This window comes from Psittacula echo (genome assembly GCF_963264785.1).
Source record: "Psittacula echo genome assembly, chromosome: 3".
In the NCBI taxonomy this organism is placed as follows: domain Eukaryota; kingdom Metazoa; phylum Chordata; class Aves; order Psittaciformes; family Psittacidae; genus Psittacula; species Psittacula echo.
In genome coordinates this window covers 66,437,271-66,463,614 of record NC_137736.1, presented here as the reverse complement: position 1 = coordinate 66,463,614, position 26,344 = coordinate 66,437,271, and the positions used below count along the sequence as shown (strand labels likewise).

At 43.1% G+C, this 26,344-nt stretch overlaps 2 protein-coding genes across 2 annotated transcripts in view; one reads left to right on the top strand and one right to left on the bottom strand.

The window, feature by feature from the left end:
* Positions 1–9,911, bottom strand: part of COL4A1 (collagen type IV alpha 1 chain) — a gene marked incomplete at its 3' end in the record, with an annotated part of 122,662 nt that extends 112,751 nt beyond the window's left edge. The window contains exon 1 of the mRNA XM_080612875.1: positions 9,597–9,911. Within this exon, the coding sequence (XP_080469001.1) occupies positions 9,597–9,659 (63 nt within the window). The 5' untranslated portion in view covers positions 9,660–9,911. The remainder of the gene's footprint in view (positions 1–9,596) is intronic.
* A 451-nt stretch (positions 9,912–10,362) lies between these two features.
* Positions 10,363–26,344, top strand: part of COL4A2 (collagen type IV alpha 2 chain) — a gene marked incomplete at both ends in the record, with an annotated part of 138,361 nt that continues 122,379 nt past the window's right edge. The window contains 2 exons of the mRNA XM_080613092.1: positions 10,363–10,406; positions 10,547–10,607. Of these exons, the coding sequence (XP_080469218.1) occupies positions 10,363–10,406; positions 10,547–10,607 (105 nt within the window). The remainder of the gene's footprint in view (positions 10,407–10,546; positions 10,608–26,344) is intronic.

Below are 26,344 nucleotides of genomic sequence, written 5' to 3'. Positions count from 1 at the left end.
GAGGGCACTGAGCTAGAATCACTCTGAGAATGGTAGTTGCCTGCCTGCAGGTCCCAAGGGCTATGATCCAAAGCTTTTCTATGCTCATGACGCATCCAGTCCGTTCAGGATCACAAGCTCCATCCCGACCAAGCACACCGTTCCTGGAAAACGCATCAAAACTCAGCATCTACTGTTTGTCTGACCAGTGTGAATCAAAGCACATGTTCAAAGGCATGTCCCCAGCAAGATGGATTTGTTTTTCTGCATGATTTGGACTACTATTCTGGCATTCTCAAGGGCACGAGCCAAGACATTATTTAACCCAAATGGTACAACATTTGCTGAATCACCGAGGTCCATAACGGGAAACAAGTTTTAAAATAGCAATAGAAAGTCACAGACAGTAGGATTACACTGCATAAGAATTAACCGCTCCAGAACGCATGTCTGAGTCCTCCCCCAGCTGGGATTTACCAGTAATGATCAGAGGAGCAACACCTTCCAGACTGGGGCTGCCAGCTGGGGGTCGTTGCAAACGGTGACAGGGGCCAGGAGCCAGTCAGCTCTCACAGTTGTGCTCCAACTAAGCAAAACTAAGTGCAGGGCTCTAGCATTTGGCTCTTTCCCTGTCTCATGACTTCTTTTTGTAATACCAGGTTTTTGACAATCTCTTCTAATCCCTGGTTTCCGGGATGCTTCCTACCCTGGTTTCTACTCCAGCCACTTGGGATAAGTCACGCAGCCTTAACTCCTCAGAGTCACTGTACCATTTAAAAAACAATAAAAATAAAAAGGATAAAACCGACAGACTTCCCAGGATGATTTTAACCTTTTTACTTTCTTCTCACTTACATTTATACCTCTCACTATTCCTTGTTTTTCTCTAAATATTTCCATACTGATTCCAAAAACTGAACTCTTCTTAACAAAGATACAGCCCCAGTCAATAGAATTCAGCTAAAAAAAAAAAAATCTGATAGCTTCAGTGAAAAAAAAAAAATCATAATTTCCCCAAACAAAGCTGCAATATTACAAGCATTTAAGTAGTTTTAGTCTGTCTTTCCTGTTCTTACAAACTGTTAAAGCTACACGTGTATTTACAGCTAAAGTCTTATGAGTTTTGGCCCTGAATACTGCTTGCACATGCCTCTTGGCTTTATGGCAGCCAATATTTATCCTTTTTTATTCTGCTAGCAGATAACTGACTTACCATTGCCATAAAAGGGACAGAGCTTCAAGCACAATCCGAAAATTCCTGGAATGTTGGAGTCTACCCTCATCCTCACTTAGCTGATTTTTCCCTTAATATGTGCACTGTGAACACAAACCATTAATGTACTAATTTTTCCTCAAACTTTTGTTCTAGTTCTTTACAGCTCCATAAGTCCATACCAGTGTAATTTTTCAGCCTTATTTGGGTTTCATTACAATCTTAGGATTTGTTTCAATGCTTTTAGATTATCAAATATTCAAACAGAAGTCTTCAGTAGACTAGAAAACAAGTTTTCTTCCACTAGATAAATAACTGGACTAATAAGACCAAAAGACTTAAAATATCCAGTCAGCACATAGCTATCCAGTGAAAATGGGCTAATTTGTTTTATCCCTTAGCTACAACTGAAACATTTGTCACGATAAAAGAAGAAAAAAAAAAAAAGAAAGAAAAATCCTGTCTCATTCTGCTATCCATACACTAAATTAAGGGCCCCATAAATTATCTATTAAAATAGAACCAGCTAATAAAACGTTTTCCCCTAAGTTAGTGATTATTTGCATGAACGATAACATACTTCATTGTGAATTTCCAACATGAATATCTATAGAAATAATCATCACGTAAGAATGGCAGCAACTATACTAATGAGTTAGAACACTTTCACCCACTAAACCACTTCGAAATGCTCTACCAGGTTCATGCCCAGTGTTAAGACAACATCCTCATGCATAGAAGACATATGAGAGGACACCTTGGCTAGAAGGAAGGTTGAGCACCTTGGTTCCTTCTGGCTCCCCTGTAGCCAGAGAAGATTATAAATCCCAGAGCAGCAGGGACAAACATGGGCAGAAAAAAAGCTGGACATTGTTTTTTAAAGGTGGTATAGAAAATGTAAATTGCCTCAAGAATGTTAAGAAATGTTAAAAAATGTTAATTGCCTCAAGCCATTTTCTTGTAGCAAATGCTAGGGAACACCACCAGACCTCTGACACCTTTTAAAGAAGTTCAACATCTAGAACTGACTTGTGGCTTTTATCTCAATTCAGAGATGAAGCATGGAGTCTGCAAAATTGAGCTCTTCAGAGCATCTTTTCTGCTCTCACGTTAACAGCTGGACAGGGTTCTTCACTGGGTTGACAAACTCTACCCAAGACCTTATTTCTGCTTCCCAGTTGTAGCATTTGAAATGTTCTCTAAGGTATACATTGTCACATACAGCCAGCATAATGGATAGTTTGTCCCATGCTTTATCTGTAAAAGGCTGTATCCCTTCTGAATGTGAAAGATCTAACTCACGAGGTTTTTAATGAAAACATTCTAGTTCTTCCTACTAATCTCTGTGTATTAAACTAATTCTTGTATTTATTTTCTAACTGTGATAATTTCTTCCTCCAGTTCCTTCTGAGCCATCTTGAAAACCTTCATCTCAAAATGCCATCTTTGTCATCACTACCAGCAGATGAAAGCCACAAAAAGATGAAAGAAAATTAATTATTGCTTTGCAATTTGTTTACTCCACACACTTGACAGCACTTTGTGTTTTGTCCTTTACATTGTTCTGTTGAAGATGCACACCCTTCCTCAGACCATGCAAGAGGCTGTCTGCCAGCAGTAGTAAAGGTGAAGGCAGCAGCAGCACACGTAGAGAGAAGAGGCAGAGGAAAGGAGGGGAACAGAGGATGTTTAGCAGTTCTTCTCTTGGATCCACCCAAAGACACCCTCCAGCCTACATAAAATTCCATGCAAATCGGTGAGTAATTTTGCTAGAAACACAGTTATACTTTCTATGAATTAAGTTGGCACACTGTTGGAAGATCTTATGCCATTTATTTCAGAACACGTGTGAGGACAGCATCCATTTGACACGAAGGCAGCATAAGGGAAAAATGAGAAAAAGAAACCTTATCCTTTTCCAGCTCTTCTCTGGCTTCCCTTATTTCATCTTTGGCCACGGCTTTTTTATTATGTTACTCTAAGGCAATCCAGGCCAAAAAAAAAATAAAAAAGGAGTTTTATTTGTGGGCTGTGAGGCAAGGCTGACTCATCTGCACCCGAGCAGATTCCCAGGCCACTGGCTCCCACGGCACCTGCTGCCTGCTCCCATGCCTCAGCACCTTGTATCACAACTGCACCGATGCCACTGAAACACCCCAGCACAGGTATAAAAGCAATTCTCACTGGAACCCAGAAGTACAAGCTTTCAGACACTTGATGACTTGGCAAATCAGAGGTTCCTACCCCTAGGGAGACTCAATACAGCCTTAAGGCTTACAGTGTTTTTTGCCCATGTTGGAAATGCAATGGAAGCAGGCACAAAGTAAGAAGTTCCCTAAAAAAACCATATTTGAGACACTGGATCAATCAAAGTGGTAATAAGTAAATCCAGATCTGAAAAGAGTATAGCAGAAGTACAAGCGACTGGAAGCTAAAGTGGTTTTTAATATATAATACTGTATTTTTTCTTTTTTTTGTATTTAGAAAGTTCACTCAATTTCCTCCTTCTGTGAGACAATATGTCAGAGATAAAGGCAGATTAAACAGTCCGGTTTTGGTCTTTGAAACATTTACTCAAACCTGCCTACTTATATACATGTTTTTCCCAATACTAAATAAAAACTTTATAACGGACACGATTTTTCTCTGATGAAATCTTTAATCATCCTTTACCTATTTATACATGCCAGAGTGACACCAGACCATGTTTTTCTGCACTATCTACTTATGCTCTTCATAAAGAACATTTGCCTTTTCGTTTAATGCAAGTCACTTCTTATTAGAATGGTATAATGGTAGTAACTGACATATTGACAATGTTTTAATTTTTTCTGCATTTTACTTCCACATTGTCCAAGATATTGCTATATAAAGACTCCTGGGAGGGCTAATGCCATCTACTTTTCTGATGTATTAAATCATCAAGAATAATTCCAGCCAGCCACAATCCAAAGAAATCAAAAATTTATCTTTCCACAAACATCATTAAATTGCTGCAGTACTTCACACCTTCAACTACTTGCTAAAGGCACAGGTTGCTCTTCAAATCAGGTCATAGTCCATGCCCAAATTCTTCCCTTTGACCAAATGTTGCAAGGTGTTAAGGCCCTTTGTGATGGGAAAGTCAACGGAAATTCTGGGAAGGGAGCACTATGTAACTTTTAAACACTGATGAAGTAAGTCAATTTATTCTCATGTTGAGGTTGTTGAATCTTCCTTTGTTTAGTCTAGTTCTATAAAAAGAACAATATTCATAAGCCTATTCCTAGAGATGGTTTCTGACATTTTAAACAATTGTCTTAGCTGCCTGCAGGAGCTATAATACATTTCTCTATCTGACCAAGGCAGCTGACAGTATATACATCCAGCATAACCTCAGGCATTACATAGCCTAATTGTACCCCAGGATTATATATGCCAAGCGGATGAGCAACGAAACACTGCAGTAGTCCTGCAGTCATCTGATACACACAAACGCTCAGAAATTAAAACTGTGCTACTTGGGATAACGGTCCAGGAATGCACTTGCATGTGCTGACATTCATCAGCTGGCTCCAGGAACGAAGTTCACAGAGATGAGTCAGGACTGACTGCTCAGGGAGGCCCAGGGACTGCATTCTCCAACGCAGTAGCAAACAGGTGTGTGCTCCCAAAGCAGCCTAACTTCTCTCACAGTACCCTGTGCATGATGCTGTACAAAAGGTGGCCAGAAGGAGAGGGGAAGTGGATAGGAAGAACAGCAAGGACAAGGACGTTCCCCAGAGTCACCGAGCTTGCCCCTTCATCCCCAGATGTGCCTATACATTTTGCTCTGGATATATATTGATCAAATGACTCCCCTGGGGGGAGGTGCTGGGACTAGAGAAACAAACCCACAAACACTGCTTCCCCAGCAAGTGCTCCTTCCTACGGGCTGGAAGGTCACCTGCCTGCCCAAGCTCTCATAGCCCTCTGGAGTACACTCTTGGATACCCCAGGTCTCATACCTCTTCCTGCCAAGCCACCTCCCTCCAACAGGAAGAAAGGGAAGTGCTGTACTTCTCTTCTTCAGACCCTCCCACATCCTGCCATAGTCTGGCAGGCAAAACCAAATGCATTTGCCATTCCTCTCTCAGGACTTCAAGCCTGACAGGTGCTTAACTTACAGGAAGTCATTTGGGTCTCTCCTTCTGGGCACATTTTGTGAATTGAAGTGACTTCATCTCCATCCTGAATTGAAACCTGTCAGAGTTTTTTGGACATCTTCTTGGTATTGACAAGTCCTTGATGACATTCAGGGACAAAGATGTCAAATGGCCTCAGGTGACAGGTCTTTCAGCATCAAAGACAGCTGTCAGCCCTAGACACAATAGCTGCAGAAGGCAGGTGCCCAACGCAGTCTTATTTCATTAGTAAAAGAGCACTTCAGTGAAGCGCTGCCAGTCATTCAGGCTCGGTCATATGACTTCTCTTCAGCCACATGCCAGAAGCCCCAGTGGTTTTGGGGTCGGTTTTTTTTGTCTGCTCTTGGTTTATGTGTTCTGTACGTCTTCATCTCAATAAACCACGTTTTTTAACAAAAAAGGAACCAAAAAATTATTCAGATTAGTTGAAAGCAATTTATTCTTTTTGTTTAGGCCTAGTGTGTCAGACTGCGGTCCCAAATACAATTTAAAAATAGGAGGGTTGACACGAGGAAGGCGTGAGAGCGATACAGCAGAGCTGCCTTTGCCTGGCTATGGACAGGGCACCACTCCCCACACAGGGCTTGCCCGAGGACAGACACCTCCTGGCCTCCCACCAGTGCATCCCCAGCTGCCACCACAGGCTCGGCACAAATAGCACTACTGGAATCAGCACTGCCTTTGTGGAAAAAATTATGCATACTTCTATCAGCGCTTTGGCCTGCCTTCCCCTAGTCGCTGGACAGAGCTTGTTCTCAGCTCTGGCCAGCTCCTGTTTTGCCAACACTAAAAGTGGAAAGGGAGATGGTTGGGAACTTGGAGAGAGTGCTAAGCCCAGGTAGGGCCTCTGCATCATTCCCCCAGGGGTACAGGGCAGCCAGCCCACCTATGTGGAAGATGGCATGCTCCAGGGCTCAAGCACAGCTGGAGGATCTTTCTCTGTTGCATGAAGCACAGGGGCTAGAGCTGCAGCAGCATTGACAAGGTACCGAAACATGAAACCGGGATTTCCGTGGCATTGTCATCTCTCAACCAAGCAGTACTAATGTTAGGAAATGGACTTTCTTCAAAGGAAATGGAAGCCTGAAGAGTGTCAGAAATGAGAGCCCCTGCAGAGATCCATCAAAACAAGCTTCTCCTGTAACCACCTCATGAAAGCAGTCTCTCAGTCTAACCTGGAAACATTTAAATCCACTGCCCTTTCTTCCACTCTACTCTCCTTACAATTTGAAAGTTAATTTCCTAAAAAGAACACCGAACAGTACAAAAGCCCAGTAGGCTATAATTAATATTTTAATTATAATTGGTCAATGTAAAAAACAGTGAGCTTCCAGTGCCACATCTGGATGTGTTCTACAGTGCCAGATTACAACCGGTGGGAGCTGCAAGGGAGCAGCTCCCTTTTCTGTACCGAGGCACGTGATCCTGACAGTAGCTGGCTCAAGGCTGGCTTTGCTACGTCAAAGCCTCTGAGAGAGCAGTCCTTCCAAATCTCCTTGTATGTATTTAATCAGAGATATGTCAGCGATAAAACCAATTTTTCACTCTGCAAGCCTGGCGATTCTGTTACACTGCAGAATCACCACCAACAACACAAGCACGAGCTGCTTCTGCCACATTTGCATTCACGGACATGGTCTCAAGTCTCAATTAGTCACCCCTGCACAACATAATGCACATATGAAGAAACATTTCTTATTGTGATGGGATGGACCAACTAGGTTGCCCGGAGAGGCTGAGGAGTCTCCATCCTTGGGAGATATCCAAAACCCAGCTGGACATGCCTTGAGCAGCCTGCTGTAGCTGGGCATGGGACCAGATGATCTCCAAGGTGCCCTCCAGCCTCAGAGATTCTGTGATGAAGGCCACAGAAGAATTAAGAGAATGACAAGACTGTGGCTTCACAAATACAAGTTTTTAAAAAAATCTAGCTAATATAAGCTGTTTTGGGGAACCAGCATCACTTTATGCAGGAAAAAAGTGGTCACTCCTTTTAGCCTATCTCAAGCAGTACTGCATATAACCTTGCCTACCATGGAGTCCTCTGCTAACACGACTACTCTTTAAATGCAAACAGCGGGAACACATTTGTTTGAAGACTTGAGCACTGGGCCAGCTCTGCAACCTCTCCAATAGCAGAAGTGAGAAGTCCTGCCCAGGTGTACAGTCGATCAGACCATCCTGCCACTATCACTCAGAGGCATCAGCCTAGCTTAAGGACCTCCAAAAAGAAACCCCACAACCACCACCCACCCCTGGTATGCTGCAGGCCACCAGCAGCTTCCTTCACCTTGAGGGCATTTGCTAATGATGGGCAACAGCATGTAACCGGGGACAACACCAACAGAATTGCATTGATTGAAAGGCCACCCATGTACAGCTGAAAGTTTACCTAATGCAACAAAACTTCAAGGAGCTCAGTTTCCACAGTGTACTTGTGTTTCCCAGTGGTGCTGAATAGGAACTGTAAATCTGCACTCAACACAGCATAGAAAGAATAATTAATTATGAGGATAACTTCATAATCTAATTAAAAGCACCAGATTATATTTTAAGGAATCTTTAACCACAGGATCATAGAATGGTTTGGTTTGGAGGGCACCTTAAAGATCATCCAGTTCCAACCATCCTGCCATAGGCAGGGACACCTTCCACTAGATCAGGTTGCGCAAAGCCCTGTCCAGCCTGGCCTTGAACACTGCCAGGGGTGGGGCATTAATAAAACAACCTGTCCCAGACATATAGGACAATGCTAAAACAGAGCCTCTTCAGAGTTGCTACAGAAGACCTGAAATTGTACAACTAATTCCAAAGTTTGCACTGTCTTCTAATAAGCACCTCTTCTCTACATAGTTTTCTGTCTTTGATTGACAGTCATGGTTTACCCAATGACTTCACAGCTCAAGATGGGAACAGATCTCACAAACAGGTATTTATACCTCCAGGAATACCAAAATCAGAGTGCAAACATGAATCATTTACTTCAAAAGACTTTAATTAATGAAAATTAATTATATCCTGAAAGGAATACAGCTTAATCAGCTTAATGCCAAGTGATGGGTGAATCATGTCAGAAGTGCATCACCAAGTGATTTACTGCAACCACAGTAAGCCTGATACTATCAGCCTAGGAGCAACAGATAAGGCATCACAAGTTCAGCGCATTTCTTACTTCAGCTGATTCAAGGCATACATACCATCCCCATGGTCACATAGAGATATTATAATTCATTATAGAACTTAATCTCATCTGAAACGGCAGAAAAATTTTAATATAAACCTTTCCCATACTTTCTCTACTGATTAAAATGCTAGTACAAGATCCTACATCTATAGCAGGAAGCACAACAAAAATCTATCTGCCCATGCCTACTGATGAGCTTCTTGTACTCCCAGATTTCACCAGGACAGGATCAACCTAAGCAAGTGCAAGAAAGCAAGGAGACACAAAAAGATGAGCGATTTCAAATTATTATGTCACTGCCCTTTACTCAGAGGTACACAAGAACAGCAGCACAAACACTCCAGGAGCGCCAGGAAAGAGAGTCCTTTAACTTAAGGACGGCGGATAGCTATTATCTCAGTGACAAAATTAGCTCCCTTAGCAAAACTTGCAGACTACTTGCATGCTTTCGATTTTAAATTGTAGCTCAATCTGCTCCACCGGGAGAAGTGCCAAAACTCAACTTTAACCATTAACAACATCAGGATCCTTTCTGGTCTCCGGACTACTGCCATCGCGGGGGTCAAAGGCAGCGAGCACGGCAACTGGGATCCAATCAACCAAGTACTTATTTTTTATTACCTGCCCCTTTTCTTTTTTCTTTTTTTTTTTTTTTTTTTTTTTTCCTACGAAAGCTCTTTTATTTTTCTTTTTAACCGCGGACACACAACTCGTTACTCTTAAGCCGCGGGTGGGTGAGCGCTTTATACTCCCTCCCCAGCCAGCGGCGCTCCGAGCAGAGCCGTGGGAGAGCTACCGGCCGGCGAGGCCCATCCCGCGGCTGTAGCCGGGACCCCGCCGCTAGTCCGGGGGGAGGCCTCCCCTGTCCGCGTCCGCGGAGCGCCGGCGAGCGGGCGCAGCGAAGCGGGTCGACAGGGTATCCCCTCCAAGCCCACCTGGCTGCTCCGCCTTCCCGAGAGCCGCGGCCCCGCGCAGTGCAGGCGTGGGGCAGACCTTAGGCAGACCCCGTCCCGTCCCCGCGCTGCCCCGTGAGAAGGTCCCTCCTCCGCGTACTCACCGCGGCAGACACGGCGCTGAGCTCGGCGCTCAGCAGCAGCCCGAAGCCCAGCCAGAGCCGCATGCTGCCGCGCACCGCACCGCGCCGTCGGTCCCTGGAGCGGCGTTGCGCCGGCGGCTCAGTGTGGGGCTCCGCGGAGCCGGCCCCACATGCGCTCCGCTCTCCTCCGTGCCGGCCTCGGCGCCTGTAATGCCTCGGGGGCGAGGGACTCGCCGCGCCGTAGCCGATGGGCGGCGGCAGCCCCCTCTCCTCCCCCCGGGCGGGGACCCTGCCTGGGAGGGCACAACCTCGCCCGCTCCGCTCCCCACTGGCCGCACTTCCTCCCGCTCCTCCTGCTCCTGCCGCGGGTGGGTGGCGGGAGGGGGCGGGTGGAGGGGGGAGGCGCGCCGCTCCTTCGCCCCACACCGCCGCTGCCGCCCGAGAGGGCACGGCAGCGCGGCGCGCAACGGTGAGGAACGGGCGCGGGGCCGCGCGGCGGAAGGGGCTGGGGCTGGGAAGGGGCTGGGAAGGAGCCGGGGCGCGAGCGCTGCCCGGCCCGTCGGTGTCCAGGCTCCCGCGGGTGGCTGCGGCGCGACACCCCCCCTCTCCCTCCCCTTTCTCCCCAAGACCGGCTGGGCCGCTCCTTACCCGGGCAGCGGCGTCGCCGAGCCCTGAGACCTCCGGCGGGGGGACCGGCGTTATGTGCGGGCTCTTCTTTGCTTTGCAGGGGCGGCCGTCCGGCGGGAGGAAGCTCTGAGACGAGCCCCCGGGCAGAGAAGCAGCGAAAATGGACATCTCGCAGCTTCCCTGCGCACGTATTTTTGTTTATCAGTAAGTAATTCTGCTCGGTAGGCTTTTGAAAATAACTATTTAAAAGTCGTATTGTCACCTTCAGCGGCAGAGTTTTGTCACGTGCTTGGTTTGGGCTGGTTTAAAACAATAATATCATGCTTATTCACCTTTCTCTGCAGGGATCTGGGGCTTCTGCTGGTCCTGATGGAAGTCGTGCTGTCAGCTGTCCGAGTGGATGCCGTAAGTAAAATGCCTTATGATTTTTACTGAGAAGAGAGGAGGAAAAAGCAGTTTCCTTGGTACGAGAAAGTGAGGAACTTTGCCAGATGGCTTATCTTTCATGCCATTAAAAGAAACGACCAACAAATCATCTCTGCGAGCCTTACAGATAACTGCCTTCAACAACATGATGTTTAGCAGAGAAGCATAAGGTTCCAGTGACAGGTTGTTTGAAGTGTTCCAGTGTTACTTTTGCTCAGATTGGGTAATTTGTTAAAGCAATAGTGAAGCAAGCCCCACAACTGCTTCATTTTTGTCAGAAAAGCAAATGCAGTGCTATAGATAACAGAGAGTACTTTGGAGAAGTAAACCTGCAAATTAAGTATCTTCAGTGAAGTACAGACCTTATCTGAGGACTGAGAAGCTGATGTTATGGCTATTACTTACACAAATAGAAGCATGTTTACAAATAAATTGTTTAAATTAAATTGTTAAAACCAAAATAGGTAGGTCAGGTGCTGTCAAGGTGGCTTGGGTCATCATCACAGGGGTGTGAAAGAAGTGCAAGATAACGTATATGGGAGTGCAACATTCGCCTGTTACAAAGCTTAACTGGATTTTAATGGAAAGGTTGTCATTAATGCCAGTGCGCTTTGGATCAGGCCTCATGGCTCCGTTTGTCGGCCATCACGTATGGGTAAAGCTTCGTGGTCATGGGCAAGTGGGACCTTGATTACATTTTTTCTTAAGCTACCCTACTTAGATTTCAATCCTACTGTCTGCAACTTTCATCCCCTTTTTATGACTGCACTGTTTCTAGATACCTGATGTGGTTACACCTTCATGGTGAGATGATACAATATAATAAAGGAACGGGAAATGTTAGGGCTTCTGCAGCAGGGGTTGTGCCACATGTGCAGTTGGCACGCAGAGCTTGCCCATTGGTCTGCGTAGCTGCTTGATGTCTTTACATCATGTCTGAGCAAGTGCAGGCAGGCTGGGGACCCGCAGCCCCGTGGGAAGGGACACCAGCAAGGACCTCCGGTGTCACGTGCTACTTTTCTTTGCCTTGTTTTGATAGAAACATCATTCTGCTGAGTAGCACTAAATGGGTGATAATATTACCGTGTGCTGCTGAAATCAGAGCAGGCTGATGATGATGCAAGTGGTTTAGGCCTGGTAGTGAAATCACTGGGATCAGTTGACATAAAAAAGCACTTGTGGTATGACTCCTATTTTTATGAAGTTGTGCTGTAGCATGTGTAGTGTAAGACCTGAGCTTTAGCTGTAGCATAGGTTAATTCATTCTCCTTCATGTTCTTGTTTGTAGACTGAAGTCTGAGGCATTAATATTAGGGGCATACTGAAGAGGTGTTTTAGCTACCTTGTTTAGTAGATGAGGTCTGATCATGGCTGCTTGAATGTCGACATGCTGTTTTTTCCCCAAGTCTCTTGAAGAGCAAATTTGCCTGCTTGAAGGTCTTAATTCCATGATTTAACAGCTCCTAAGGTGGTTGCTGTGTAGGAGATGAAAAGCCACAGTGAATGTGAGTGAGGAAGTTTGGTCATGTTTCCATGAAAAAACTAGAACAGCATTGACACCAAAATATTTATCTCATTTTCCACCTGTATGCCACTCCCTTCCCTTGGCCAGCACAAGTCTTTCTATAGCTGTGTGGTGAACTGCATTGGAAAGTTACTCATTTAAACTAATCAGTACCCCAAAAGAGAAGGGTGAAAGCTAACTTTAGCCTGGATCAAGTCACCACTTGTATTCATAGAAACTTGGGTTGGCATAGGCAGCTGGAAGTGGGCTTGCTCCTTGCAGTGACGGCAGCTCTGGGCAAGTGTGTTTGCACAGAGTATGTGTGTGTGGGAAGCAGCAGCACCACCTGAGTGATTGCGGGTGGGTTTCTGGCAGTCATATTCTTTACACTGTAATCCTGTTTGTCACATTGAATCTTCTACTATTTGTTACACAGATTGATGTGCTGATGAAGTTATAAAGTGTTTTATTAGCTTATATTGAAAAAGACCTACTGTGAATTACTAAAGTCTGTGGGACCAGATCTTAAAAGTCACAGTTCTGCCTGTAATGAGACTAGCAGAGCTTCTGGGTTTGACAGCCGTATATGTGAGAAAGAGTTACAGCTGCTGGAGATAAGTGTTCTTGAATGAGCAAAACTGCACATAGGAAGAAACTGGAATGAGATTAAGGAGAAAGCCAGGATGGAGGGAAAGAGACAGAGCGGAACTTCAGAGCATTTGACTGGAGGCTGCTGTTAGCTGTTAGGGAGATGGATGTTTCTCAGCAGAGAAAGAAATGAGAGGAAGAAAAAGAAGGATATCTTTTATATAGATATATATATATATCTGAGGACTGGGGAAGGAGAAATGGTGTCTCGAGCAAGAGGAGATGCTTCCAGTTGCAGGCTTGAAGAAGATTAAGGAAGAGGAGTCCCTGAATGGAAATACTAGAAGACACAGCCAAAGAATGTGGATCAGGCCCCAGTTATCTTTAGCACTCTTTGGCATACACTGGCTGGTGATGTTAAAGGCCTTAAATAACTTTGGAACTAGTCTAAATTGTAGATTTAAGAAGTAATATGGATTAGATAAAATTAATTTGTATTAACTACCCAAAGATTAGCCAAGTTTGCAGATTTCTTCTCCCTCTTTCTGTCCCTGCAAATATATTGCATCCCAACTATAATTCTTGGATTATTTATTTTTTTTTTTCTTTTCAGATAGAATGTATCTTTTGCTAATGCTGATCTGTTTTTTCTTTTGTCTTTTCCAAAGCACGCTTCTTCCTAAGTAGTTTTCTAGCATGTGATTACTTTATCGGTACCCGCTTAGTATATATTTTTAAACTCCCCCTAACAAAAATAGCTTTGGTTTGTTTCTTTTTTTTTCTTTCTTGGGGGGAGGAGGGGGTATTTTGGGGGGGGGGTTGTGGGGTTTTTTGTTTATTTCCCCAAGCTATATTCCATTGGGAGCAATGGAATCCCAGAAAAGAAGGGAATGACTGTCAGATAAATGAAAGAAATTTGAGAGATAATAAGTTAGACTAACATTTTTGCAAAAATAATGACAACTATCAGATCACAACTGACATTTTTAAGGGAGAACATATATACAGAGATTTATATAGAAATAAAATACAGTTGAAGTTTACAGGATATAATTCTCTTGTGTTCTGTGACATTGTGAGGAGATGTATTAGTAGGAATGGCATCAAAATGGGAGAAGCAACAATCCTTAAAAAGAGAAGACAAAACCAAAAGTACGATGTACTTCTATCAACTTCATAGTGAAATTAGGTTGCTGACATGGGTGTCTAAATTATTGCTCTGAGTTAAAATGTGTCAATGTTCTGTGGCTGTCCTGCATCCAGGTTTTCCCAGATGTGTCCTGTTTCATTCCATCTGGAAACCCCTCTCACTGAAAGGGGAGCACTTTTTACATTAACTCAGGATTTCCAGGCTGAAAGAAGCCAGGGCTGAGTCTGGTTGAAGAGAATGAAGAGCTGAAGCCAGTCCATCCTGCTGGACATATCCATTGTGAATTTATCACAGTGTGCAAAATATAATAGAGCATGTGTTCTTCCCAGGTAATCTAGGAATGAGTTGTCAATCTGACGTATCAATTTCTTCTGCCACATTTCTTAGTGCATGCGAATCTGTCTCTTCCTGAAAATACCAGACTCCCTACCTGTGCACCGCTTCAAAAGCAACTCTGCCTTTTGCCTGGGAGTTCCCAATAAAAAGAAACATCACAATCCTATTTTAGAATAATTTCATTTGAGGCGTTTCGACACTGGCAGACGTGGCTTTTTTATGCCTATTTAAGTAAGTGTGCAGCTTGACTCATCTTTGGGTGAGAGTGGTGTTCTGTAAGAAAATCAGACAGAACAGTGATACCTTGCAAAAAAAAAACCCAGTAGGGTTTCTCCTTCCAAAAGGAGAGCCTCCAGCACATCTGATCACTTTATTCAAGATTTCTCTGAACCTTGAAAGAATTATTGGGTAGTTCAGAGAGGACTCCTACATTCAGTCATGAAGCTGTGAAGACGGAGCATCTCTGATAAAGAACTATGAGAAGTGGTGAGTGAAGTAGGTGGCATCCAGATACCTATATAAGGCAAAATCCCTCACTTTCACCAGCACCAACAGCCATGCCTTGTGCTGGCGGTGGTGTTTCCATGCTGAGGGTCACAGCGTTCATCATGCTGTAGATGGGCAGCACGATGGCTGCCAAAATGGAATTTTTACTTTTTTTTAATCGGACTCAGGATTTCATGGGTCAGCATCATATGATGTCAGGCAGACTAACACACTCACTGCAAGTGTTGAATACTTGAAATGTGATCATGTTCCATAGCTTTAAAATTCTGTTTCTGGTCCTTTCTTTCTAGTATGCCGTCTTCTCCATTCATCAGTAAGAGAGTTTCCTTAAGTGTCTCTTTCCCTTGCTATTCCTCAAATTCTTCCTTGAAATTCTTTTTTGCTGCCATGCTTATGAAACCAATACTGGTCCTAAGTTCTTATTGATAAATCATTCTTCCTAGGAAGATTTCTTTAAGAGCCATTTCTGCTATATCTGTGTGGATTCAATTAGAAAGACTATTCTTTGTATGCAGTTATATCCTAATAGTGATCTAAGTTACTCATTGTAGAGCTAAAGACAGGTTACACTAAAAGGCTTGTGTCTCCCTGGAGTTAGTGAGGAGGAGATTCTTGCACATGTCCTTGTTAATCTCCCAGTGCAAAGCCACTCATAGATTCTTTACTCACCTTTTCTTGTGGGTAGACCAGAAGCATGCTTAATGAATGTCTACAATAATATATACAGAGTGCGATAATAGTTTTTAAGAGTTATTACATGATATATAGTCATGCTGTGTTTGGTAGGAGAAGAGATAGAGTTCTGTCAGCTTCCCGTATTTCTCAGAAGTTAGAATGTTGATGCTGAGAGACAAGAACAAGGTAAACTATCATGTAGCAAAATGATCTCTTTTTTTTGGTCACGTTAATCTGAAAGTAGCTGAAGCAGTTTCAAAAGTTCAGCATCACTTTTCCTTAAGCTTTTGAAGTAGCATATCTGGGTTTTACTGTGTAGTAGTTGCACCACAGGAAGCCTTTATGCATTATGGTACTAAGCCATAGTAGGTAGTTTTCAAATTCTGTGAAAAAAAAATTATTTATAAATCCAAACAGATTTGCCTTACCCAAGATGTAAAGCTGTGCTGTGGCTTATTCAGTTATAGTATAGCAAACATACCTGTTCTAAATATTTTAGTTCCATAGTTAAAAACACAGCTTGTATTAGTGGATCTTTTTTACTTCGTTTTGCAGTAATGAATTTCTTGTTTGAGACCAGACTGACTTCATCAGTTTTTGTTTTTCCAAGCCAAAAATTGGTCAAGGAGTGGAGCGTTCTTCATATTGTATTTTATACTGATCCAAGATCTTGGGATAGTTCAAAGTTAATTTAGTAGCTTACAGTTATGATATCTTTGCTTGCCAAAGAAGGCAGCTTGTGTTCTCTAACCTCTTCTCCCTTAGGAAACGAATGCCTTGCGCTATTCGCAGTACCTCATTTGCTCCTAAGGAGCATAAACACAGCAAATTTTGCAGTATTTCCTGATGTTTATCAACAGTTATTTTCTTTAAAATAGCGGCAACTGCTTGACAGGAGCAGTTGACTCAGCTCACAGTGAATGTATGTGATTTTTATGATGCAGATATTTCTGAGTGACTAAGGACTGTGTGATCGGTTTTCATGTGCCCTTTTTTGTCCATTTGTAAGCCAAGGTGCTGGAGAGACCCTAGAAACAATGTGTAGCAAGGAAGAAAGCTCTTGCAGAGAAGTGAACTTGCATTTCGTGAGTAATTGTACATCCTTCAGCTGAATCGTGGTTTTGCAGCATGGTTTCCCCTCTTTGACAGTTAGTGTTTGACAAGGCTTCTGAATCTTCTGAACACATGTGCTTTTGCATCGTCTTTCACTTTTGCTTTTGTACGTCACAGGAATGAGGTGTGACGCAGACGTTTTTTACCCAGCCTTAGGCCGCTGCCCCACGTGGGTAAGGAAGACAAGAGGCATGGATAGAGGCAGGGCCCTCACCCTCCTGGTCCAGGGGTGGTCACTGGGGTCAGATGCAGCCCGGGAGAACAGGGCAGGGCCATGGTGATGGGGACAGGCCGAGGTTACACTGGGATATCAACACGGGTTGAGATCGGGGTGGCCCATGACTGACCACAGCTCATGCCAGCACTGAGGCCCAGCATCCAGTGATCCACTGGCGGGCCGAGGGGGAAGCCCCACTTCTCACGGCCTTTTTCCCACACAGCTCATTTCACATCACCATGCAGCGTGAGGGGAGGCTGCGCAGCTGCACCAGGAGCTGGCCCTGCGCCCAGATGGCCGGCTGGCCCCGAGGCTCCCCTGGGGCTGGCTGGGGAGCAGGGCCTGAGGCACTGCCAGCAGTGGAGGCGGACGGCAGGTCCGGTGCTGGGGGAAGGCTGGGACAGGAAACGCGTGCGCTGGAGAAGCAGACGTGAGCTTAAAGTTCAGTGGAAGTCACAGGGAGATCAGCGTGTTTCTGGAAGGCCCAAAGAGGATTTCAAAACTGATCAGAACCTCCTGTGTGAATCCGAAGGGCAGCATTACTTGGGTTTTCTTCTTCTGACAGAGTTCGTCAAAGCAGAACTTTTTGTCAAGAGAAAAAAATGGATTTTCAACCTAAATTTACCAATGAGTTCTATTTTTATTTTAGACATGCAAGATTAGAAGAGCATTTAAGTCATACGGTCACCCAGAATGTACACTTACTGGGATATTCCAGGCATCCTATTTATTCATAAATGATCCCAACCTTTATTTTGAAGTAGCTTTCTGAAGTCAGCAAGTCAAGATCATTCAGATAAATAGGGCTTGGCTTATTTTTGGCAGGTCTTAGCTGCAGATCATGCCCACACCTCCTCTCACCATTGGCTGGTGTTACTAAGTAATAAATTCTTTATTCCAACTATACTTGTCCTTTATATTTCACCAGGCCTTTAAAGGTTCTTTGCTGATCAAAATTATCTCCTGACTATATAATGGGCTGTTTACAAAGGGATGTTGGGCAAAGTGAAGTATTTTGGATACAGCACAAACCCTTCCATTTGTCCTGTTCTGCAAATGGGGTTAGAGGGTTTTGGGGGGAGGAAACGGGAGTGTCATTCTTTCGTGTGTGTGTGTGTGTGTGTGTGTGTGTGTGTGTGTTACTAGAAAACAACTAATTGCCTTAGGTTTAAGCTTTGTCCCAGAGCACAGCTCTGAGTTCATGAGTGTCTACATCCGATGCAGCTCCTGGAATTTGTGTTCTGGCTGTTGGTGCCTGACACGACGGCGGAGCAGCTAGGCTGCCCTTCTGCCTGTCCTTGGTCCTCATCCCTTGGAGGCCACAGCTCCTGACTCAGCAGGAAGCTGACCCCCTTGCTGCATGCCCTGGGCTTCTGTGGAAATGCAGGGTTGGAACCAAACCTGCTCCTAATCAGTGATAAAAGAAAAAGGAAAAACAAGCATCTGTCCAAATCAGCAGTTCACTGTCTGTACTGCAGGAGTGTCCATTGTCAGGTCCTGCCCACACTTGCTGTGCCTTGCAAACATGGAGAGCAAAATAATTTCTTAAGGCAGGAACCTGGGAAAACTTAGTAGGCTTTCCCAGCCATGCTCATGTGTGCCTCGCTCTCGGCACAGTGCTGGCTCTCCTTGCTCTGCTGTGCAGTCCCCAGGCAAGCTGCAAACAGATGAGGAAAGGCATTTTTACATTCAAGCCTCCAACCCGCCTTGTAATTGATGTTCAGCCACCTGGTCCGAGTCTCACAGCACCCCGAACATGTGTGCAGAGACAGTGGGGAGCAATGCTGGAAGGAGAGTGGAGCTGCTCACCAGGGCTGCTGGCGTGTCCCAGGCTGAGCTGCAGCAAAGGGAGTGGGCAGAAAGGAATGCGCAGGGCTGGGAATAGCCACTGGGGCCGCAGAGCATGGGAAGCCTGCATATCTCCCCAAGCCGTCAGCCAAAGAAAGTCTGCTGGAAACAGCCCCAAACATCTTTGCATGACACTTGGAAAATCTTAAGTGACACTGGCTTGAAGAAGGAAGTGAACAGGGAAACTGAAGCATTTTCCTTGCAGTGTGGGGCTGAAGATGGGTTTTTCCCAAGTGCTTTGCAGGTGTGTGGTAAGACTAGGTATAAAGGGATAGGTATAAAGTCACTCAAATCTTCTATCCTCTGTACATGCCCACAAGGTAGCCAGCACATCTGTTATCCCTTAGCTTGCTAAAGCCTGTGGCCTGCTTCCTCTCTGGCTGCATCCCTTACAGTAAACCACAGAGTCCCAGGTGTATTCTCTGCCCTCATGGTCAATTAGCATGGTCTGTCCATGACTATAACAGTAATTACCCTCCTTAGTTTCCAAAACAGGGTGGCCCCTTAGAGACTGCCTGTGGTCCTTAACAGTATACTGATTCCTGCATCATGCCCAAAAATGTCTTTGCTGAAGCAAAGCAAGCACAAGGTTCCTAGCCCAAGCAACAGGCATGCACAGGACCTTTCTGACAGCGAAAATAGTACAGATGGTCAAGCAGGGGCTACTTAATACACTAATGTAGAGCATGTATGCTTCAGACTGTGACATGAACTGCCTGGAAGTAAGGACCCACTCTCATTTCTCACATCCGTCAGTGTATTGGGTAGTTTTACCTGAGTGGGGATGAAATAGAAGAACTGAGTTATTTTGCAGCCAGGTGCAGAAAGTGTCCCAGCATTCTGAATACTTGTGGCTTGCTTTACGACTGTATTGCTGCGTCACCCACTCAAATAAAAAAATTATGCAGAGGAAAACCAAAATCCCTCCTGATACTTTTGTTTTAAGCTTTATGTGATCTTTCATGGCATTATCATGCCCTATTTGTTGATATCTACATCATGTAAATAAAAGGGCAGAAATAAGCATGTGAATGGCAACAGGTCACAAACCGAATTGCAAAAGCAGAGGCATTAAAACACCATTTACTAGTCCTATTTGTCATGCCTAAGCACTAGGAAAAATAGTCCTTCCCAAGGAAAGGACAGTGGCTGGAATATGTAGCACTTGACTATGTGCTTGTTTCCTGGTGGTTTATGCTGCACTCCCCAACTGTACTTTGATCTGGCCTTGGAGAGTATGAACACTGCAATGCAACTCCTTGAACTGTCTCCCTGTCATGGTAGACCACCTGGAGTGGTCACTCATATCAGGGGAATGGCAAAAATGTGTTCTTTTACCTTCTGGCTTTAGAATAAAGTCAAGGACAGGTGAGTACTAGAAGGCAGAGGTTTTAATTGTCCTCATTTGGTGTGAACTGGAGTTTGTCAGTTGTCAGTTACACAGTGCCAACTTCCAGTCTAGATTTCTTTCTTACTTTTCTATTCCAGTCCTTGCCTATGGCAATAGTTTTGATTTGTTTGGCAGTTCACAGCCCAGCTGCCTTATCTATGAAGCTATTAATACTGCAGCTTTCTACAAGGTAGTCTGCTTAGCTTTTGCCCTAGTCTTAGAGAATAAGGAGAGGACTTCTTGGGACTCCATTCTTTCAGTGATCCAGGGACTAAAGGAATCAATATTCCTTTCCTCTGAGTAAATAGACTTAATTAGACTCAAAGAGTGTGAAATATGGTACTATTTTCACACATCAAACTATACCTGAATCTCTTACAAGGAATTATACTTTAAGTAAACTTATATGGCAGATGGACTGGGAAGCAATCAAGAAAAAAAAGTAAAAATTTCTCTTTAATATTGATTTCCTTTTATGAATTTATGCCACCAAATTGAGATCCAAACATCTCACACCATGCATCCAATGCATGCTCTGACCAATACTAATCTGATTATTTTTCTGTGTAAGATGAGAAACTTGAAGCTCTCTTTGCTGTTACTCATTCATAATAGTCCTGTTTGTGCCTTCATGGGGATAAGATAGTAGCCATTCTTGATAAGATATGTTCTATGCTCTAAGATGTTAGAGAACTTCAAGAAAATATTAGCTCTGCTTCACAACTCTAATCTCTTGCTTGAGGTTTGTATTGTCCCTTAGGGACGTAATACTACATAGAATCACCACTGGGTAGATATGTGATTAGTAAGGTAGCTTGAGGCTGGATCATAAATCTCTTTGAAGGTTGGGACTGTAGTCTTGAATTTGTCTGAGTAAGGAATCCCTATGAGCCCTACAGCAACATGCTTGCATGATCCTGCTCTGCTTAATAGGGCTTCATGCTTTGAACCAACTGGTCTGTTGTTTTTTTCCCAAGGAAAAACATTCAGTTACTATGACCAAATCACAGGCAGTCAGAAACATCGTACCAGCATGTTGGAACTCTTTGTGCGTCAAATCCAGTTTCCATGAGGTGGACTGCAGACTTTTCAGCTGCCTCATCGGAAGGATGACATCTCAAATTAGGGATGATGTCATTTTTACTACCTCTTCAAGGTATTTCATTTTCATTTAAGGTGATTTCAGTGTTAGTCATGTATCATTCACTGTCTTCCAATAAGGCCAATAACTTGTAAACAAGGAGAGGAACTGAAGTACAGTCATCATTCATTATGAATGAGAGATAGATGGAGATCTGCCCTGGCCATGCACTTCTAGCCTTGAGGCTACCAATCTTTCATTAGGCATTTAAAAAAAATGTTCCATTAAGGCAGGGTCACATGACTTCATAGACTAGTGTAATTAATTTTAGGAGATTAAAGCTCATCCTTCTCAAGAGATAAAAAGGTGTGAAAATGTACATGCCAAGTAGTTTTACTACCTACCCAGACATAGTCTGTAGAGAGATTACAGTGCTGCATGCAGATGATGGGCAACCCCATGGTAATTCATTCATCTATGCAGAAATGTCAACTCTCCAAAGCCATTTATATACATACAGAAAAAACAGGATTTTTTTTTAATATATTTAAAGATGGATGGGGTCCATCCTAAGACTATTCAGCTCTCATCTTGAGATCCCCTACTGTTTGCAACTTTTCGGTAAACACAGATGTACTTTTTTCTTTGAGGAAAGTCCTATTCCTGAGTAGTTGAGAAGCCAGGCCCGGGACTATTCTGTAGCCTTTTTGTGGTCTGATTGCCCTGAAGTTGTTTCAGCTGCAGAAGTCTTGCTGTTCAGTGTCAGAATTTCTACTGTATTTCCTACTTCCAAGTTTGCCTACTGTTAAAAGAAGGTCCTGCTTTCCTATGAAAGCACATGGGAAAATTGTGGATTAAAATAAAAGTGCGAGGTTGTTGGGTTTTTTTTTCTTTCTTTCATTTTTTGGATTAAAAAAACACTCAGTTTTGCCATAACTTGTCACTTCAGAACCAAATATAATTTTATATAGTCTGCTTAGCCTTTGCAGGGAGTCTGGTTAGTAACGCCAGCTGTCCGCTACATCTTTCAAATGAGCAATATACACAAAGGCTATGCTCCAGAGCACAAGCAGGAAAGACTTCTGACCTTTTGATCTGATGATCTGTTCCCAAAATCTCTGCGTGTCCAAAAGCAGCAAGACAAATACCAGAAAACTTGGAGACCTGAGGAAGGGGGAAGCTCCAGCATTTCACAAGCAGAAGCAGACAGCAGCTCCCTAAGGGGTCTAGCTGCAGGACAGAGCTCACAACCAAGCCTGTGGGGACCTGGAAATGCTGGTCACTATACACTTACACAGCTCTCCTTCTCCATGCATAAGTGTCAGACTGTCCATCAGCCTCCACAACAGCAGAGCTGTAAATATCGTAACAGATAACCCCAACATGAGAGCCATATTGACTAACTAGTGAGCAAGTCAGGACTCGCTGCCTGTCCATCTGTGTAGTGTTGCTCTTCCTGCAGCCATGGTGCAGGTAAGCCATCTACATGATGCTGATCATTGCATATTACCTAGCCAAGCATCAATCTACATGATGCTGCTCGTTGCGTATTACCTAGCCAAGCATGTGGGGGAGAGGGAACTCATTCTCCCTGTTGGCTATAAGCAGGCCATTAATTGTTTTCTCCTCTAGTACACACATCCGTACTGCAGTTGCATTACATTATCTGTAACACCTCTCAACGTTGAAAATAGCAGGGAAAGAAATGTTATATCCTTCCACACTCAGAGTAGCATGCTATTGCTTGCTGATTTACATCACTGCAGGTTACTAAGCTGGCTACCCTGCCAAGATAAAAGCTACTTTCAGTAAGCCCTGTGTTTCTGCAGCTAGAGCTTTCCTAATGAATTCCTCTAGCAAATTATACAAATGCACTGCAACGCACACTGTTCAGGCCACATACAGTACCCAGGGTGGGTTATTTGAGACTTGCTTTTTGAATCTCCGTGCTATATTGCTATGTGCTGCATTAGACGTGCCCCAAAAGGTCACATATTCCAAAGAGTATATTCAGCATGCTTAGTACAGACTTAGGGGTGTGAGATCTTGGTATGTTATCACATGGATTCTGTCTAATTATTAAGGACATGTGACCAATTTCTTTAAGTCTAAATAACTGTTTCTGAAGAACACAATACTTTCCTGGCTTAACTATTTTGTAATGATTAACTGCAGTGTTATGAGAGCCATTTTGTGCCACCAGATTTAATCAGAACAGCATGTTGTCTTCAGTAGAAAATTCTAATTTAAGCTGGTGCTGTCAAATGGTCTAATGTTTTCAGTCAGTTTTTAAAGCGAGATTAAAGCATATTTGTAGAAATCCCCTTTAAATCAATGGATTTGAGCACCCTTTGGATGAGGCTGTAAGCATTCAGGTTTTTCTGTTGGTTGCTGGGAGATGCAACAGAACACAATAGGATTGACTGGATTTAATGTTCAGGGTAACAATTAATAGAAATGCTACCCATATGTGCTGACAGTTGGAGTTTCATGTTAATCGTTAGTGAAGTTCTGCTTTTCAAGCCTCCCTCAGGTAATAATGAGTGACTTAACACTGCATACATCTTTTTGGCCTTCCTGGTTTTGCAGTTGTATGTCATGTCTCTGTCTGAGATGAGAAATGTTTTACTGTAAGCACGTTCAATTCTGAATTTCTAGGAACCAGAAGTTCTGAATAGGGTCTTAGAAGAATGAGTCAGACTATTTCCCCAACTGGTCACCTACATTTGTTATCAACCAGTAAAGTTGTGGCTGGGGTTTGACTTAAATAATGATCATACGAGCAGCCAGCTGGGAATTTTTTTTTCATTTCAGTCCTATGACAGTCCATCACATTACACTTCCTTATGTAAGACTTACAGCACTAAACTGTTAGCTCTTTTATCTCTCATTTGCAGTCCTTGCCTATCACCAGTTGAAGGTACAGAGTCAGTTTAATAGAGTACACTTGATTCATGTGGCATATTGGTGTAAAGAAAAACATGGAATGTATAAAACAAGACTAATATTTATAATGTAGGCTGTGAGAATTTCCTGAATTTATTTCATGTTTGAATTACTGTGCCAATTCTAGTGAAATATTCCATCTGTATTTTTTGTTTTTCCAGTGTCTGAGAGTCTATCACAGCCCTTGCTAAGTTGTTCCAGTAGTTGATAATTCTTGCTATAAACAAACACAGATGTTAGACCACATTGATCTAGCTTTAAAATCTGTCTTTGAGCTTTTGTTTTACCTTTGCAAGGTAGATAAAAGAACTCAGCATTACTGGTTTCATTATGTAGGTACTCAGAGAGAGAAAGATGTGTCTTGTTGCATTTAACCCATTTTGGAGCATTACAAAGCCAGACTTGGAGCTGTGAGAATGGCATGTCCATGATGTTTGCCACCAGTGCTGATGACAGTATCTGGTGAAATAATTGTTTTAAACCCGTTCTCAGTTTCTTCTTATGAAGCTACATAGATCAGCCTCCTGCAATTTGTCACTAAAGAATCCTTTTCTACAAGTCTTTGATCATTCCGTATGGCTTTTCTCCAAATTGTCTTCCATTCGTACTTGAAATTGTCAGTCACAACTGATCACGCACTTCATTAGTCTTACCTAAGAAAATTGCGTGGCTTTCTTGGTTTTGTCCAGTACTACTCAGTTTATACAGCTAAATGTTGTATTCTCTCTGCTCATTGAAGTGTGGTACTGGGACTGCATGTTGAACTGATGGATTATCAAAACCCTGTTATGCCTCTTGCTGGAGAACCAAATAACACAGAAAGAGTCCCTCGTACTCTCTGTGCCCTAGGTTTCTTTGTTTATAGATAAGAATTTACAATGGGCAGTGCTAAAATGTATTTTCATCTCTTCCATTTTAGCATTTAATCTAGATTTTACTTTATTTTATTGTGCTCCACCTTCATGACATCAGTAAACTTTGTCAGTGAAAATGTTATGCATTCTTCCATGTAACTTACGCAACTGCTGAAGAGTCAATCATTATGAGGCGTCACCAAAAGCCCACATCTCTTTAATTGAAATTTCATCTGGCACTTAAAATATATATTTTAAACCCATTTAAGATATATTGTGTTGATTTTGTTGGATGGAAATTTCCTACGTGATTCATAATCAGAATGTCGTGAAGCATCAAGTCAGAGTGATGTAGTGAAATTCATGAGAACAGTTTCGAGAACAGTTTCAAGAACAGGTTCTCTCATAGTTCTTAGGTATTGCTTAATTGTATAAAACTGTAAGTGAATATAAGAAATTTGCAAAGTACAGCAAATCAGAAAAATTAATCTAGTTTTTAAATCACAGCCAGTTAAGGAAAAATAACCCTTCCTTTCTCATTTCTTATATACCTTTCATAAAACCCATGGACTAGGTTATCCTGTCACTGATGCTGTGTAATTCTACTAGGGATGTTTATTGGGTTTTGCAGATGTAAGTGGAAGGCAAATGTGGGTCTGTATGTATGTTGATATGCAAAGAGCATCGGAAGCATTCTTGCCTTCAGGATGATTACGAAATTACTTCCTTTTTGTCATCCACCCATGATGCCATCTAATTTTATGTTCCTTGGCTGCTAGCTGTTAGCCTCATTAACCTTACTTGATAGAGCATTCCAACATTTATGATTCTCATGTGAAAAATGCTTCCTGACGGGTGGAATTTGTTTTTCTTTAATTTCTACCTTTGCCCTCTTGTCCCATTATGTGTACTAGTCTGAAAGTAGTAACCTGAGATTGGTGTGCCCACTCCTTACAGTGTAATGGATTCCAGTCAATTCTCTTGCTTTCTCTTTCTCTTAAGATAGCTATGGTGCTTTACAATTATTTAACCAACTGTCTTACTTATTTTCACATAGGGCCCTTGTGGTTTTACATTTCATAATGAATTCTTATGTGGAAGGAAATGAGGAAATTCAGATATGTATTATTCATCAGGTGGCCTATTTCCATAAATGTAACATTATCCTGATGTTGTTAACTTCATTGTCTTATTTGGCATGTGGAGTCGGGCCAAGATGGTGTTACTGTGGGCAGTATGACTTGACATTTCTAAGGTTAAAATTTCATCAGTCAGAGCGCTTTCACTCTACCCACTGGAAAAATCCTAAATCTAAATCCAGTTCAGCTAGCCATGGTGGTCACTGTCAGATTTGCAGTGGTGGGAAGTATTAAGAAGTGGTCCGTAATGCGGCATCTGTTCTTTATATGGATGCAGATTCATTTGAAATTTTATGGTTTTGGGATGGAATGCATTGTACTCTGGGAAGCCTGCAGTATTTTCTTGAGACTAATCAGAAAAGCTACCA